General features: G+C 56.1%; 1 protein-coding gene across 2 annotated transcripts in view; it reads right to left on the reverse strand.

Annotated features, from left to right (window-relative positions):
* Positions 1–6,223: 6,223 nt before the first annotated feature.
* The window catches only part of GRIP2 (glutamate receptor interacting protein 2), a 45,692-nt gene continuing 35,553 nt past the window's right edge, over positions 6,224–16,362 (reverse strand). The window contains exons 18-24 of one of the 2 annotated variants that reach the window (XM_040246689.1): positions 15,380–15,519; positions 14,594–14,773; positions 13,486–13,657; positions 11,720–11,825; positions 10,418–10,561; positions 9,344–9,490; positions 6,224–8,375 (exon numbers count right to left, since the gene is read on the reverse strand). In XM_040246689.1, coding sequence (XP_040102623.1) covers positions 8,217–8,375; positions 9,344–9,490; positions 10,418–10,561; positions 11,720–11,825; positions 13,486–13,657; positions 14,594–14,773; positions 15,380–15,519 — 1,048 coding nt within the window. In that variant the 3' untranslated portion in view covers positions 6,224–8,216. Of the gene's footprint in view, positions 8,376–9,343; positions 9,491–10,417; positions 10,562–11,719; positions 11,826–11,942; positions 12,118–13,485; positions 13,658–14,593; positions 14,774–15,379; positions 15,520–16,362 lie in introns of those variants that run through there. The other variant, XM_040246688.1, reaches the window with a different exon arrangement.

A 16,362-nucleotide genomic window follows, 5' to 3' on the forward strand; every position in this document is an offset into this window, starting at 1 on the left:
TTTGATTGGCTTGCCTGCACCAATTAAGGATACTGAGCATCTGGCCCTGTGGTGGAGTTTTCAGTTTTGTTTTTTCTTTTTCCTTCAAGTGTGTGAAGAAAATTTACCTGTGCCAGTTGGTGTCTTGAGTCACTTGTGTTTGGAAATTATTTCTGCAGTAATCACCCCAGGGCATGTCCTGAGGGTCTCTATGCACTGTGTCCTTTAAGCTTTAATCTGTCAGAGATTTTGCTGGTTCTGTGTTTTCATACTGTACGTAGTGTGACCGTGAAGGATTGGGGGCAAGCGTCTTTTTGAATGATGGTTTCTCAAGATACAGGCCCATGCATGGGAAGGTCAGATCCTAAGGTTAGCCTCTCTTGACAGTATTTGTGTGTGTGGCATTTCGACACTGTCTATCACACTGGACCTGGCCGATGTACACTGTTACCCACAGCGTAGGGAACTTCCCTTTCCTCCGCTATCTCCCGCATTTAATGTTTGTAGGTTTTGAGAATGTCCGTTATGGCAGGTGAGATGTGATTTCTCTTTGCTCTTTTGATTGACATTCCTACAGTAATTAGCGATGCTGAGATTTTGTTCTGTGGTGGATGTTGGGGTATTTTATTCCTTAAAGGGTATGAGGATAACTGACCACTGGCATTGGGCTTTTTGAAAGTCAGGTGCTTTTGGAATTTTTTTTTGCATTACTTAGACAGGATGTCGGAGAAGGCAATGGCACCCCACTCCAGTACTTTTGCCTGGAAAATCCCATGGATGGAGGGGTCGCACAGAGTCGGACACGACTGAAGCGACTTAGCAGCAGCAGCAGCAGGCCTTGTGGGTGAGAGGACCAGGAGGCGCCAGAGCGCAAGGTGTAGTTACAGAAAATGTCCACCAGATGGCAGCACCACCCATGCCCAACTCTGATTCCGGGGCCAACTAGAGCCTTAGGCAAAGTGGGACTCCCAGGACTGAATGAGAGTGGGATGTGCCCGAGGACGCACTTGCAGGCTTCATTCTCACTAATTCTTCTCCGAATGATTCACACCTTCCATCTCAGAACGAACGCCAGCCTTGGACACAGCACCTTGTTGAGGGCTTCGGTGGCTGCACACACAGGAAGGAGGCTTGAGGTGCGAACCCAGGTCAAGCGCAGGCTCGGTGACTCTCCCGCCATGGTCCCAGTAGAGACTCTGGTCTCAGCCCGAGCAGAGGACACACCGAAAGTTAAAGCGGTTGCTCACCGAGGCCACTCTGCCAGGCCGACCCGGTTGCTCTAGGTGTGTTCCATCCTCCTGACTCACATCCGGCCCTTCACTGTGTATTTCTAACCCTCTGTTAGTGTTTAATTCCCAGACTCTATTTCTCGGTAGTGAATTCATCCTATTATATGACTTTTCTTATTTTTATTAGAGAGACAGCTTATGGTGTCTTTGGCTTTCATCATATAGTGTGTCATCCTTACAGGTCCTGTGGCTACAGGTGGTAGGTATAACCTGATTCTTTCGGTGGTGGGTTTATTTTAGATTGAGATACAGTCCATCGACTCTATATAGCAGTCTTCTAGATTTAATCTGTCAAGGAGACGCGGTTGGTTCTGCGTCTTACGTCTATAAATAGTGCTGCAGGGAAGGATCAGCTGCATGTGTATTTTGGAATGATGGTTTTCTGAAGATACAGGCCCATGTGTGGGAATATCTGATTCTAGGCTTGCCTCTCATGAATAGATTTTTGCATCTGGTGACTGTCCATTATGAGATCCCCGGCCAGGTACACTCTTCCTGACAGAGCATGAGGGTTCCATTTCTCCTAGGCTGTCTCCCACATTAATTGTTTCGAGACTTTGGAGGATGTCCATTCGGATGGGCGGGCTGTGATTTCTTGTTGTCATTTTGATTGGCATTCCCACTGCGATTCAGATGCTGAGCCTCTTGCTCTGTGCTGGATTTTGAATTTTCCCCCAAAGGGTATGAGGATAATTTGCCCCTGGCGTTGACTTCTTGAATACCAGTTGTGTTGGGAATTTATTCTTGCACTATGCCCCCGCCCCTGCCCCCAGCGCTTTTCCTGAGGTCAGCTGTTTTCAGAGTCCCCCAGGCCTTGTGGGTGAGAGGACCAGAAGGCACCAGAGCGCAAGGTGTAGTTACAGAAAGTGTCCACCAGATGGCAGCAACATCCATGCCCAACTCTGATTCTGGGCCAAACTAGAGCCGTAGGGTCAGTGGACTTTCTGGACGGTGAGTGAGAGTGGAACGTGCCCGAGGACGCAATTTAGGGCTTCAGTCTCACTAATTCTTCCCCCTCAAGCTGCTCACCTCCCATCTCAGAACGAACGCCAGCCTTGGACACAGCACCCTGCTGAGGGCTTCGGTGGCTGCACACACAGGTGCGAACCCAGGTCAAGCGCAGGCTCGGTGACTCTCCCGCCACGGTCCCAGTGGAGACTCTGGTCTCAGCCCGAGCAGAGGACACACCGAAAGTTAAAGCGGTTGCTCACCGAGGCCACTCTGCCAGGCCGACCCGACCTAGCTGCAGTGCAGTCAGGGCACTCCAGCCGGCTCAGGCGCCAGGGACAATGGAGCAGCCCAAGGCAGGGAGGGCGCAGGGGCTAGAAGAGGCATTTCCCTTCCCTTTTAAGTCACCCACGTGCTGTGGTTTGAAGGTGTCGCCAGCGTCTGCTGGAGGAGAGGTGATCTGAACAGCGGCGCGTGCTCTGAGTGCACACCAGCCTGATGCAGGTCTCTGGTCTCCAGGACGATATCGATCCTATCCTCCTGGGGCGTCTTTGGCCACAGAGCTTATTTGAGAAGGTCCAGCAATGTGCTCCGGTCCTTGTAGTTTCTCTCTCCCTGATTCAGGCCTCTGCATATGAGGAAAAACGGATGGAAAGAACCCCCCTCCTTCCTCCCTCATACACACAGAAATCTCTGTCTAACCTCTAACAGAGACCTGTGATCAATACTGCAGAGAGGACCTGCTTCCTTCCGGATATGCACTGAAAATCGTGTGGCTAGATAACGAACCAGCACCTGATGCTCAGCTCGGTGCTCGGCCTTCCGCAACGAGCTCTGTCCAAAACAGACTAAACTACACAGACTCTGTGGAAAAGTCATGCCCGAGTCAGCCGGCTGGACACCGAGGACACGTGCACCACTACAAATCGACCACTGCGAGAATCCATCAGCTGGACACGAGAGGGAGGGACGCAAGGAAGGAAGGAAAGAAAGGGAAGGGAAGCCACGCCTCCTTTCTTTCCTCCCACCTCCCTGACTTGGGCTGCGAAACCTACCGTTGAGGCCCAGGGCTGGGCCGAGTGAGGGTCCACACAGCCTAGCAGCCCGAGGACACCTCTACTGCCTGCTCACCTCTGGCTCGGCACGGAGTTCTGATGACCCCAGGCAGCGAGGATCCTGGAGGCTGGAGTCACTTGGCCTCCGCCTCTCTGGTGCTGGGCTTCCCAGCGCGAGCCTCCTTTCTGACAGTCCAGCTTCCTGGGCAATGAGCAGTCTCAGCAGGGTACAGGGGCCCTCATCGTGATCGGTCTTGAAGGGGCACGGTGGCGACGTTTTAGGGGGAGTAACGAACACACGTCCTGGGGTGCTTCTAACGCACATCCCACGCTCACTCCCAGCCCAGGAGGCTGCCTTTCCCTCTAGCTTGGTGGCCTAAGAACCAGAGGCCGGCACGAAGAAGTGCTGCCACCTTCCGGACATTTCCTCTAACAACAACTTTCCCGCGTTTATTTTCCCATCTGATTCACAAGGCCTGGGTTGTGTCAATAACCCTATTCTCAGGAAATAGCCTGCAGTAGATAATGCTAAAAAAAAAACTGAATCTCAGCTGACTTTCAGGAAGTCAATTTGAAGAGGTAAATATACTCACACTGGTGATAGATAGAGAAATAAGTAAATAATCCATACCCCAAGATGTTCAAGATCCCTAATATTCAGGAGAATGCCAAGCAAACCTACAAAAGAGGGGTCACTCCCCCAAGCAGGAGGTCCATTCATTAAAAGTCTACAAACAGTAACTGCTGGAGCGACCAAGGAGGAAAGGAGCCCTCCTACACTGTTGCTGGGAATGTACACTGCTAAGAGCCACTGGAAAACGCTCTCCGACACCCTGAACCACGCTTACAGCAGAGCAGGCCCCTGATCTGCCATTTTCTCTCCCGGCTGTATGTCCAGAGAAAGCTCTAACTGGAAAAGAATGCACCCCAGTCTTCACAGCAGCACTGTTTCCCCACGCCCACGCAGAGCAACCAGCAAACTGTCCACCCGGGAAACGAGTGGAAAAGGGAGCTGTGCTAGAAATAGACGACGGGCTGTGAGCCAGAAAAAGAGATGCAATGCGCCACTGGCAGGAACACGGGTGCACCCACGGAGACCCTCCACCCGCTGAACCACTTCACACAGAGGCGGGCCAGGAAGACCCGCTGTCACACGTGGGTGGGGGTGGGGCATAGACGGAAGAGGCCGGCTTTGCAAACGACACGGTGGCTCAGAGACTTCAGCCAGAGAAGTAGGTTTACAGAAGCGGAGGAGACGGTGGGGCGGCAAGGGAGGAGGCCTGGATTGACATGCACAGACGTGTGCGTGTGTGTGTGTGTGTGTGTGTAACAGATAATATAGAAGGGCCTGAGATTGAGGAGGCCTGGATTTACACAGAAATATGTGTGTGTGTGTGTAACAGATAATATAGAAGGGCCTGAGATTGAGGAGGCCTGGATTGACATACACAGAAATATATGAGTGTGTGTGTGTGTGTAACAGAGAATAGAGAAGGGCCTGAGATTCAGCACATGGAACGCTCCTCAAACTTCTGAAATTCTCAACAGCAAAAGAATCCGAAAGTGAAGAGATATGCTCTATGTATAAATCAAGGACAGCAAACCAGTCCATCCTAAAGCAAATCAGCCCTGAATATTCACTGGAAGGACTGATGCTGAAGCTGAAGCTCCAATCCTTTGGCCACCTGATGCGAAGAGCCGACTCACTGGAAAAGACCCTGATGCTGGGAAAGACTGAAGGCGGAGGAGAAGGGGAGACAGAGGATGAAGTGGCTGGATGGCATCACCGACTCGATGGACGTGAGTTTGAGTGAACTCTGGGAGACAGTGATGGACAGGGAGGCCTGGCGTGCTGCAGTCCTTGGGGTTGCAAAGAGCAGGACACAACTGAGCGACTGAACCAAGCCGGTAAGTTGACTCAAGCTGCTGTACATCGAAAACAAACAGCAGTGTAAATCAACTATACTCCAACATGTCGTAAAAATGAAACTGGAAAAAAAGGTAACGAAAGAAAAGGCCTGGGATAATGCTCTGTCCTCCTTGTCTTGGGCTGCTTGGTATTACATCCCTGGAGCCTGAGCCAGCTTTGCTCCCATGGCTGAACTGCTCTGGGGCTGAGAGGCCTGGTGTGCGTGGGCTTGCAACCGAGCCCCACTTTGCTCCTGGAACACATCTGTTTTGCTCCCGATACGACCGCAGTCTCCAGATCTAGGCAGACCGTCCTATAGCTAAAGCTAGCCTGGTACCCCTGAGCGGCGGTGGGCCTTCTGGCCAGGAGGAGTTTAAAAAACCTCACGTAACCTCTGCGTGCCCTGGTGTTGGGTCCCCACCTCAGCCTCCCCGCTCCGAGTTACCCCTTCTACGAATCACCGGCCACTGAGGAGGCCGTGTGTGCAAGGCTTGGGATGTTTTTTTTTTGTCTCGGGTTGAATCTTAAGGGGGCATAAGTGGTGAGACACAGGCCCGTAGTTCTTTGCTCAGGCACATTCTTCATGAAGAACACGTCCCCTAAGGCTCTAGCTCCCCCAGGAAGCACCGGAGGTGTAAAAAAAGGCTCCTCATGGATGTTGCCCATAACAACTTTAGTTAAAAGTATCGGGATTACAGTATCCTTCCCTGTATATTTTTGTCTCCTCTGTCGAAGATTAATTGATCAGATGCTTGTGGGTTTATCTGTGAGCCCTGTATTCCCTCCTATGGATCTATACATCCATTTCTACGACAGCGGCGTGCTGCTTTGATGACCGTAGCTTTGCAGTGCTGTGTAAAGTTTGGGAGGCTTATGCCTTGTTGTACGTTCTTTCTCTTTGGGATTGCTTTTTGCAATTCTGGGTCTTTGGTGGTTCCATAAAAATTTTAACAATTACTTTCCCTCGTGTTGTGAAAAACACCATCAGTAACTGGGAGAGGTATCGCAAACCAATGATTTATTTTTTAAAGCAGACACCTTAATCCAGGTGGTTGTAAATAGTTTTATTTTTTTAAAAAACCACCCCAACAGCAATCTCCCACCCAACCCCCAAGTCATTGCAACTTGTGGGGGAGAGGTCTGTACACGTGTCCCCAGACAGACCCCAAATGGCCTTTACAATTTGGCGCCACTTGTCACGTTGTGCTTCCCGAGAGCCCTAAGAAAACCCCTTGTAGAAAAATACTTTACAAGGAATACGCTCTAATCTCAGCCAGAGAAAAATACAGCTTTTAGGGGGTGGGAGGGGCACGTCGCGGGGGGCTGTACTGAAAATGCATAGGCAGGCAGGACGCTCGCTGGGAGACGGTGTCAGGAAACGTCGATTCTGGGGTGACCAGTCCCCGTGAGAACACAGAGGAATACTGCACATGAGAAGGCCAGCTGCAGCCAGGAGGCTCACCCGCGGGGCCCAGCTGCAGACGTCTGGGGGAGTGGCAGAGGCCTCAGCCCGAGGATGGGGGTGCTGGCCGGGTTCAGGGCGCGTCTTCCTCCGACAGGCAGAGCTGGCTCTGAGACCATCCCCGCCCTCATCGTGCAGAGGGGTCGGCCCGGATGGGGCACACAGCAACACGCAGTGACCCAGCGTGCAAACAACACAGCTCTGGGGTCCTCACCAAGCCCCTTGAGGGGAAGAGCGTTATTCTGGGGACACAGGGGTGCAAGGTGGAAGGTACGGGAGGGTGGCGCCTCTGTTTTCCTGGGACCCTGTTAAGAGCTGGGCAGGGTCCAAGCACGGCCGGAGAACTGGCTGAATGCTTTCTGCCCACCTCCATCCCCGGGGTGGGGTGGGGGCCCAGCCCTGACCTCCAGGTAGATGTCCCGGGCCCTTCTCCAAACCCAAAGGTAGCAGAACATGAGGAAAACCATTTTAAGCGATGCTGGTGCTTCCAGATTTTCAAGCAAGAATCAACTTCCCTCCATGACCTCTTTGGACACTGTCGCTCCCAGGAGTGAGAAGGAATGGCCTGTCTCCCCCCCGCCCCTCCAGTCTCTCCATCTGCTTCTGTCCCCTCCTCCGCTGACCTGGTGAGGAGCTGGATCCCCTCACATGCATCCTGTTTCCAAGGTTCCCCATCTTCATGGTCACAGCAGGTGAAGGGAACACCCCTGGGTCTTCGGTCCGAAAACGACTCCCTCCCGCCCTGAGGGGCCTGGGCTGAGAAGGGTGCACTCATACGGAGCAATGGCCATGAGTCTGATGAGAGCAGTGGGAGAGATGGACAGCCTGAAGCCTGCTTTGTGAAAGCTCACCCAACGGGCCCAGAAATGCAATCTCAAGTCACAGAAGCTTCAACCAGAGTCTCAGAAATGGAAGAACTGCTCAGAGGGCCTGGGATTTGAGACGCCCATGGTCCAAGTCTGCTAAGTGTGGCATGGAAGGATGTGCCGGTGAGCCCCGGACCCAGATTCTGGAGAGAAGGGGGTTGGCCCCCTTCTGTCTTTCCTGGCGGGAGGCCGTCCAGATCAAGTAGCCCCCAGCCTCACCCTAGATGCTCCCCTGAGGGGAAACTAACCATCCCTGAGAAGCTGCACACCCCTGCCTGTGATCACGCAGCTGGGATCGGCTCCTCTTGCTCACCTCCTGAGACAGGGAGTTCACTCCTGCCCTGAAGTCACTCGGCTCCACAGCTCTGCTGGGCGATCGCTCCCTGCATGGCGCTGAGCTGTGCCCGCACTGGGTGCTCTTCCCAGGGGCCCTGCAGGGACCTGGAGTAGCCCCTTTACTCCTGGCTGAGCAACCTGCCTTCACCTCTGTTGGGCGCCCCGCCCCACCCTGGCACATCTCAGAGGCCCAGTTGGAGAAAGACCTCAATGTCACTGGAACAGGCCCAGACCCCGGCCACCACAGACTGGAGGACAAAGTCTGATCCGAGCCTGCCCGATGACAGACGGACGAGCGGGTGGCCACTTCTCCAGTCTGGCTGCAGGTGTGGGAGCCAGGATCTTCCTGGATGTCCAGATCACAGGCCGACTTCAGAGCATCCGTGGGCCACTGGGGCTGGGCGCTCGCGGGGACCGGCTGGTCTGGGCCAGCGGGTTGCGGCTGATGATCAGCTCCACGACGTCGCCCGCGTCGGCCAGGAGCGGCACGGTCAGGCAGCAGTCAAGGTCCCGCGTGCGGACGTGGTTGACCTGCACATGCGCGCCCACGGGGCAGACGGCACCCACTCAGCCTGGGCTCAAGCGGGTGAGGACTTCCCAACACGCAGACCCTGCCCGGCCTAGACACGTGTCAGTCTGAACACTGATACAGAGGTGGGCACTCCCATTTAACTCTTTTAACCCTTCCACACATCCTTCACCCTCCAACACCTGCACCTTCTCTCTGTTTGTTAACATCACAAGCAGACCACACGCTGAGCCTCCTGCCCAGCAGGGGCACGAGCAAGGGTGTGCCCACTCACATTTCCCAGGCTCCCTTGCTGTGAGATCGCTGCCATGGAGTCTGGGGCATTTCCTAGAGGGTGGACCCTCCCCGAGCCCAGGTGGAATAAGACACACGGTGGACATATAGGAGAGGTGATAAATAAATGTTCATGTGCGTTAAATCACTGAGATTTGGTGACTTCTCTGTTGGTCCAGTGGTTAAGAATCTGCCCACTGATGCAGGGGACCTGGGTTCAATCCCTGGTCCAGGAAGATCCCACATGCCACAGGGCAACTAAGCCAGCATGCCACAACCACTGAGCCAGCACTCTAGAGCCTGTGTGCTCCAGCTACTGAAGCCACCAGCATATCCTACAGCCTGGGCTCTGCAACGAGAGAAGCCACGGCAATGAGAAGCCCATGCGCCCCGACTAGGGAAAGCCTGAGCACAGCCACCAACAGCGAGCACAGCCAAAACTAAAATAAAAATATTTTAGGCAAGCAAAACTTAAAAACCACTGAGATGTGGGCTTGTTTGTTACCGCAGCATAACTTAGCCTAACCTCACTGATAAAACTGTGCGGTCAGCCCCTTCTCTCAGATGAAGCAGCTGGCTCTCAGAGATGGGAAGCCACCTGCCCAAGGCCACCCAGCCAGGGTAGACGTTGGGCTTTCTTCCCACCCTGGGGCTAGGGAAGACCACTCCATCAAAGGTACCCCCACCCCAGCGTTACCTGGAGAACCCGGTCAAAGGGCCGGAGACCCCCACGCTGGGCTGGCCCATCAGGGCGCACGGTGTGGACGTAGACGCCCTTCTCCAGGAGGCCGTCTGAGACGCTGAAACCGAAGTCACTCCGTATGGGGTCCTTGTGCAGCGTTACCTGGGAGCAGCCGGAGGAGGGGACCTCTGCAGCCCTGACCTTCCCCCAGCATCCCACAGTTGCCCAAGTCCCTTGGGCTGGCATTGGAAGCCTCTCGGACTCAGCCCCAGCCCACCTGGATGCCCCCCCAACCTCTGGGGACCCTCAGTCTGCAGCACTCAGTCACCGCGGAAGCCACAGGAACAGAGTTCCTTTCCATTCCTTTCCAGTCTTCCCACTTCCACACCAGAACGACGTCTCCGCAGGCTGCCATGTGCGCCCCCAGCCTCTGACACTTCCCATTGCCCGGCCCACCCAAGAGCTCAGAACCCTCTGAAGGCGATTATGGGGCGAGAGATCTCTTTCCTCCTGTGTGTTTTATTTTCCTAGACTGTAGCCTAGTTGACAAAAATGCTGGCCTTTCCTTTAAGTAGTGATATACGTGCACGCATACACAGATACGGGCCTCCCTGGAGACGCTAGTGGCAATGAATCCGCCTGCCGATGCGGGAGACGCTGTTTCGATCCCTGGGTCGGGAAGATCCCCTGGGATGGGAAGTGGCAGCCCACCCCAGTATTCTTGCCTGGAGAATGCCACGGACAGAGGAGCCTGGCGGGCTGCAGTCCACGGGGTCACAGGCAGTTGGGCTCGACCGAGCGACTAAACCACCACTGCCGTACATATATATACACACACACACGACAAGCTGACATATTGTATATACTCACACACACAGGCACTTAAGTGGGATAAAAGTGAGTCCACTTAAAGAAAAGCATCATAAGTGTGTGTGTCTGTGTACCCAAATGGCAGGAGTTTGGGAAAACTCTCCCTTCTACCTAATCTTGTGCTTTACTCATGGAGGAGAATGAAGCCTGGAGAGGAGTGGGGTCCGCCTGGGACCGCATCAGGACGTGCGCCCTGGCCTCCCGCGCACCAGCACCCACCTTGTGCATCTCCACGGGCGTTGGCAGCAGCAGCTCCTGCGTCTCTTCGGGGGAGGCTCGTAGCTCCCGGCTCCTCCTCCAGGGCCGGCGGCCGGGCCTGCCCTCCAGGGCCACGCTCTGCACGGTGCCTGTCATGATGGATGCCTGAGGGGACACAGCCCTCCACTCAGAGGCTTTCCGCTCTGTCTGCCATCGGCAAACTTTTGCAAGCGTATCCAGAATGGTTACTAAAGCTGATCACATCCTTGGCCACCAAGAAAGAAGTCTTACAGACACTCCCAAGAGTTAGGATCAAATCAAATGCACTTTCACAACCCAGTGTGAACGGGTTTTAAAATTGGCATCAAAAAATAAAACCAAACATATGCAGTTCCAAAACCAAACACCCCGCTTCTAGAAGTGTAATTAAAGGGCTTCAGTAGAAATCACAATGGAAATTTTTTAAATATTAGGAATTGAATAGACCATAAAAGTACCACAATTTAAAGTTTATGGGATGCAGTCGAGCAAGGGCTTACAGGTAAATCTGTATCTTTAAATGTTAGGAAGCAAGAAAGACTGAAAATTAAGGAGTTGAGAAACCAGGAAAAGTATCAGGACTTAAAACACAAGTAAAGTAGAAGGAAGGGAAGATGGAAGCAAAACGTGAAAAAGGGTTAGACAAAAAACCAATGAAACGTGACGAGAATGCACAAAACTGAAACTTGACTCTGATGAGCCAAGCACTTGGCAAGACTAATAGCGAAGAAAAGCTCAATCAAAAATCCAAAGAGCGAAAGCAGGGCACAAGCACAGACACAGAGTGCAGATCACTGGTCTCGGAGCGGGCAGGCGCTCCAGGAGCGACCCGTGAGGACCCCGCCCGGGTCCCCCTGGCAGCCTGCCCCAGCATGGGGGACGCGGACCTCACGGCAGCCACGCAGTGAGGGGCAGTGAGCCACCTCCCAGCCCCGCACTGCCAGCTGTTACCGATGCTGACATCCGGAAGCTTCCCCTGGGCACGCTCACAGCCACGTCAGACCACTGTACCGCACACACACACACACACAACTGCCCTTCTGCATCGACATGTGCACACCCGGACACGCGTTGCGACAATATGCTGCAGTGTGCATGCCTGAGTGTGCTTACACGCATGCACACGCATGCCCCAAACATGCGCGCAGCTGCACATGCCCGGTCGCATGCGTCCATCGTGCGTGTGTGCAGCGCCTTCCCCCAGAGGAGGCCAGTGTGTGCACTCTCACACATTGCACGGGAGCACAACGCCACTACCGTGCCGCCTCCCACGGGCACACGCACCTCCAGCTCCCTCAGCAGCTCCGACTGACCGCACGACTCCAGGTCCTCGAGGGCTTCCCCGAACGTGCGCCAGAAGCCCTCCTCGCGGCTGGGGCCAGGGGCTGGGCTGCAACGTAGGAACCAGAGAGCGTCAACTCCCGGGGGTGGGCGGGCGGGCGGGCAGGGGTCTGAGGCGTCTTCCAGGCCCCGGGGACCCTGCACTGGGCTCAGGGGGGGCCAGAGAGTGGGCAGGCGGGCGGGCTGGAAGGCAGGTGTCCTCGGCGGCAGTGCTGGGGCCCCAGGGCAGTGGCTGGTGACACAGAATGGGGGGGAGACGCAGTGAGGGGCCACCGGGACGGGCGGTGAGCGGCTAGAACGGGGGCAGATGAGACGGGGTGGAGAGCGGTGACACAGGACGCCTGGGGAGAGAGACAGACGGACAGACACACGGACAGAGAGACACACAAGAGAGGAGATCCATGGTGCAGCCCTGGAGGACAGCCCCTGGCCTCCCCTCCCCACCCAGACACAAGGCGTCACAGGACAGAGACAGACGCAGCTGGAGCCGGCGTGGACACGGACGGATGAGGATGGAGGGTCTGGGCTGGGGAAAGGGCCGCCCCCGCGATTTCTATCGCAGGAGGTCAGGCCCCTTCTCGGCTCTAGACTCGGGCCCCATCAGAACTCAACAAGCCACATTTTCCTGCTTCACCGCCTGCAACGCCCTGCGCTGTCGACACAGCCCCAGCCACGGTGTGCAAAGCACTCTCTCTCTCTCCGGAAGGCACCCAGGCTTTCATCTCCTGGGGAGCCGCCAGGACAATGATACAAAAGAGGCGGCCCCCTTGCCTTCCCATTTCAGAGATGAGAAGATGGAGACTGAAGGCTGTGCGCTGCGTTCAAGTCCATTCTACAGGCGCGCCGAGCCAGGCCTTCTGCTGGGTGCAGGGCCATGCTACAGGCGCGCCGAGCCAGGCCCTCTCCTGGGTGCAGGGCCATGGAGGGGACTAAGGTGAGGGCCCTGATCTCATGGCATGTGTGCGTGAAGCTACTGGGTGCCAGGCTGAGCTAGCGGTGCCACGCAGAAGACTCAACAGCCAGGTCATTAACAGGCAGACCCAAGGCGGCCAGAGCCACCAGGAAGCTCGTGTGCACGGCCGTTGGTTTCAGCAGAGGGACGCAGGCCTTCCTTATGAGACTCAGGGAAGCCTGCCGCGGGGAGGGGACCTTGAGTCTGGTCTGATGGATGAGCAGGCGTCGGCCCAGAAAGGGGAGGGGACAGCACCCTTGGCAGCAGGCACGGCTGGGTCGAAAGCACGGAGGTGGGAAGAAGGCAACTGGGACTCCCTGGGACCGCTCCTTGCAGGAGCAGTGGGCAGCTGAATTCCCCCGAAGACGCTGCCACAAACACCATCACACCCAGGGCCCAGGGCTGGCGCTCGTGACCACAGCTACCCCGGGGGCCACTGCCACCTGGGCCAAGTCGGGAGGGTCTGGGTTCAACGTCTCGGGTTCTGAGAAGAGCTGATCGCCAGACACGGGGTCGGGTGGAGTGGGGTGGGGGAGTCAACCAGGCTGCCTCCCTGCCCCCCACCTAGGCCTCCTGAAATGGAGACGACTCTGCTCCATGCTTGCTCTCCCCTCCCGGGAGGTGCCTCTCCTGGGGGCCACACGAGACTCATCCATCACACCCACTGCCCAGGCACAGGGACCAGCTCCCTAAGCCCATCCCAGCCGAGAGGCCAAGCCTGCCTCCTCCCCTGGGGTGCCCTCCACCCCCGACAAACCTAGTGGGCAGCTCCCGGTCCTCTTCCTCCTCCTCGGGGAAGCTCTCTTCGGCAGGGCCTGGGATATAGCTCGTCCTCCGGGGCTCGGTCAGGGGGGGACTGCTTCTCAGCCGGCTGGACCGCCACTCCTGGGGGGTCACGGCCCGAGCTGCTGCCTGTGGAGTGTAGCAACCTGGCCGAGGGGAGAGAGAGGGCGTCGAACATCCTGTCTGTGTGCCCCGCTGGCCCTCCTTCCTGCCCCACCTACAGCCTGGCAGGGTGGCCTGGGAGAGGTCTTTCCCTCCTCTGGGCTTGCTGGACCACCCAGGCCCCTACCCTAGAACCTTGTGACCATCAGCAGAGTGAATGCCAGACCTCCAGGACCCTGTCCCAGCTCCATGGGGCTCAGCGTGGCCAAGCCCTGCCTGAGAAGGGGTCCACTCTTAACCATCCCCTTCTCCCTGCCCTGAAGGTCCTGCCCTGTGGGGTGACGCTGACCCAGGGCTGCAGATGGGGAAGCTCAAACAGAGCGGGCAGACAAGCAGTGAGGGGTGACCAGGACCAAGGGCCCCTGAGACTACCTCGAGGCCTCACCCCACTTCTCCCTGAGCTGGGCATTGGGGAGTGCCCTGTGGTTCTGGGTCACAGAGATCACAAGATTCAGACGTCCCCCAAGGCCGCCCATGGGTCTCCACTTGCAGTGGGCAGGGGGGGTGTGTGTCCTGGGGGGTGGCCTCTCAAGTGGGTCTCATAGGAGGGATGGCAGGGGGCTTTCTGCCTTCCTGTCTTTGATGGGATACAATCAGCATTGAACACTTGCTGCGTGCCGGCCATCGGGCTGGGAATGGAGGAGGCAGAAGTCGGCCCCCTGTCTCAAGCCTCATGGGGGAGATATGAATGGGCAGCTTTGTGCCTTGGATGCCAATCAAAGTCCAGGAAGGCCTGCGGTCCCCGCTCTGAGGGTGAGGGGACGTCAGAATGGCTGAATGGACCCAATCAGCTCTGCCATGAGGCAGTGTCCCTAAGGGATAGAGCCAGCAGAGGAGCAAGGAGGCAGGGCAGCGGGAGGGCACGGCCCTGCAAAGACCCAGAGACAGTACTGTGCTTGTCCAGGGGCTCGAGGCGTTACCTGGGCCCCCAAAGCCACCCTCTGTGGCCGAGCTGCCCCAGGACTCCACGGCGCTGTCCACGCTGGGCACGGTGGGCGAGGATCGGGCTGCCAGCAGACCGCCTTTCAGCGCCTCTGGCGGGTCTTCATCCGCATCACTGGCTTCGCTGAGGCTGCCCGACTTGCGGGGTGCGAGGGGGCCTGGGAGGAAGAGCGGGTGTCACCGCCACTGGCTTCCGACCTTGGAGACAGAGATGTCCGTCTGTTTCCCTGCTTCGGCCTGGTTTGGGGAATCACAGGCCCCTGGGTGACCAAGCGGACATGTGAGGTGGGAGGCAGGCTGGTGGGCAAACTCATTTCACAGACAGGAACACTGAGGCTTTGGGAAGGCTGCACCACACATCCAAGGTCACATGTTGGGCAACAGTGGAGCCCAGATTCAAAGGAGAGCTCCAAAGTCTGGACTCGTGTCCACTCCCTAGCAAAGCACGGGGGATAAACACAGGGGAAACTGAGGGACGTATAAGTGACAGCCGCAAGGGAAAACAAGCAGGCTCCTTAAGAGGCAGGAGGCCGAGGCAGGAGGTGATGAAGAGCATGGCTCAGGCCCAAAGAGCTGCACAGTAGCTGTGTGACCTCGGGCGCATCACTCCGAGCCTCGTCTCCTCATTGTCCCAGGGACCCTCCCGTCTCCACGGGGTGAGCAACCATCTTATGAGGCTGGGCCCTCGAAGCGGGCCACAGTGCCCCAGGGATCTCTCTCCCTAGGTGGGCTGGACAGCCCCCAGGGTGTGGGGTGAGGCTCACGGTCTAGCTGCTTCTTGATCTTCAGGGTGACAGTCTCGCCAGCCACTTGCAGGAGGTGGATGGCCTCACTCAGTGGCCGGCCCTTGAGGCTAACACTGTTGATGGCCAGGATACGATCCCCGACGTGGATGGCGCCAGTCCTGGGGAGGGGGCACAGGGTAGAGGACGGGAGTTAGGGACTTGAAGTGTGGGGGGTAACCTGCCCTCCGGAACTCAGGAAACCCAAAGCACAAGCCTGGATGACCCCAGGTAAACCCACCTGTGGGGGATTTTAAAAAAAGCCAGTGTGATTGTGTTAATAGAGGCATCGAGTCTATCATCTGGGAGGGGATTGTTCCTGTTCAACTCCAAAGTTAGGTTCTGGAACCAGTGTTCAGCATGAATTCTGAGGATGTTTGCAATGCCACTTGTGAAGTGAAAGTGAAAAGTCTCTCAGACATGTCCGACTCTTTGTGACCCATGGACTGTAGCCCACCAAGCTCCTCTGTCCATGGGATTCTCCAGGCAAGAAACTAGCTACCAAATACTAATGTGGTCTTTTCAAGATGAGCGCTACAGAATTGATGCTTTTGAACTGTGGTATTGGAGAAGACTCTTGAGAATCCCTTGGACTGCAAGGAGATCAAACCAGTCCATCCTAAAGGAAATCAGTCCTGAATATTCATTGGAAGGACTGATGCTGAAGCTGAAACTCCAATACCTTGGCCACCTGATGCGAAGAGCTGACTCATTGGTAAAGACCCTGATGCTGGGAAAGACTGAAGGCAGGAGGAGAAGGGGACAACAGAGGGTGAGATGGTTGGATGGCATCCTGCGTCTCCTGGGTTGCAGGCAGATTCTTTACCCACTGAGCTGCCTGGGAGGGATTTATCCAGCACTTACCTGAAATTGGGACGGCTGCCAGGGGCTAGCCCCCATCTAAGGAACTGAGGTTCAGAGAGGGATAGGACAGGCCCCAGACCATCGATACTGGAACAAAGCTA

The sequence above is a fragment of the Oryx dammah genome, unplaced genomic scaffold, assembly GCF_014754425.2.
Source record: "Oryx dammah isolate SB20612 unplaced genomic scaffold, SCBI_Odam_1.1 HiC_scaffold_9, whole genome shotgun sequence".
NCBI lineage: Eukaryota > Metazoa > Chordata > Mammalia > Artiodactyla > Bovidae > Oryx > Oryx dammah.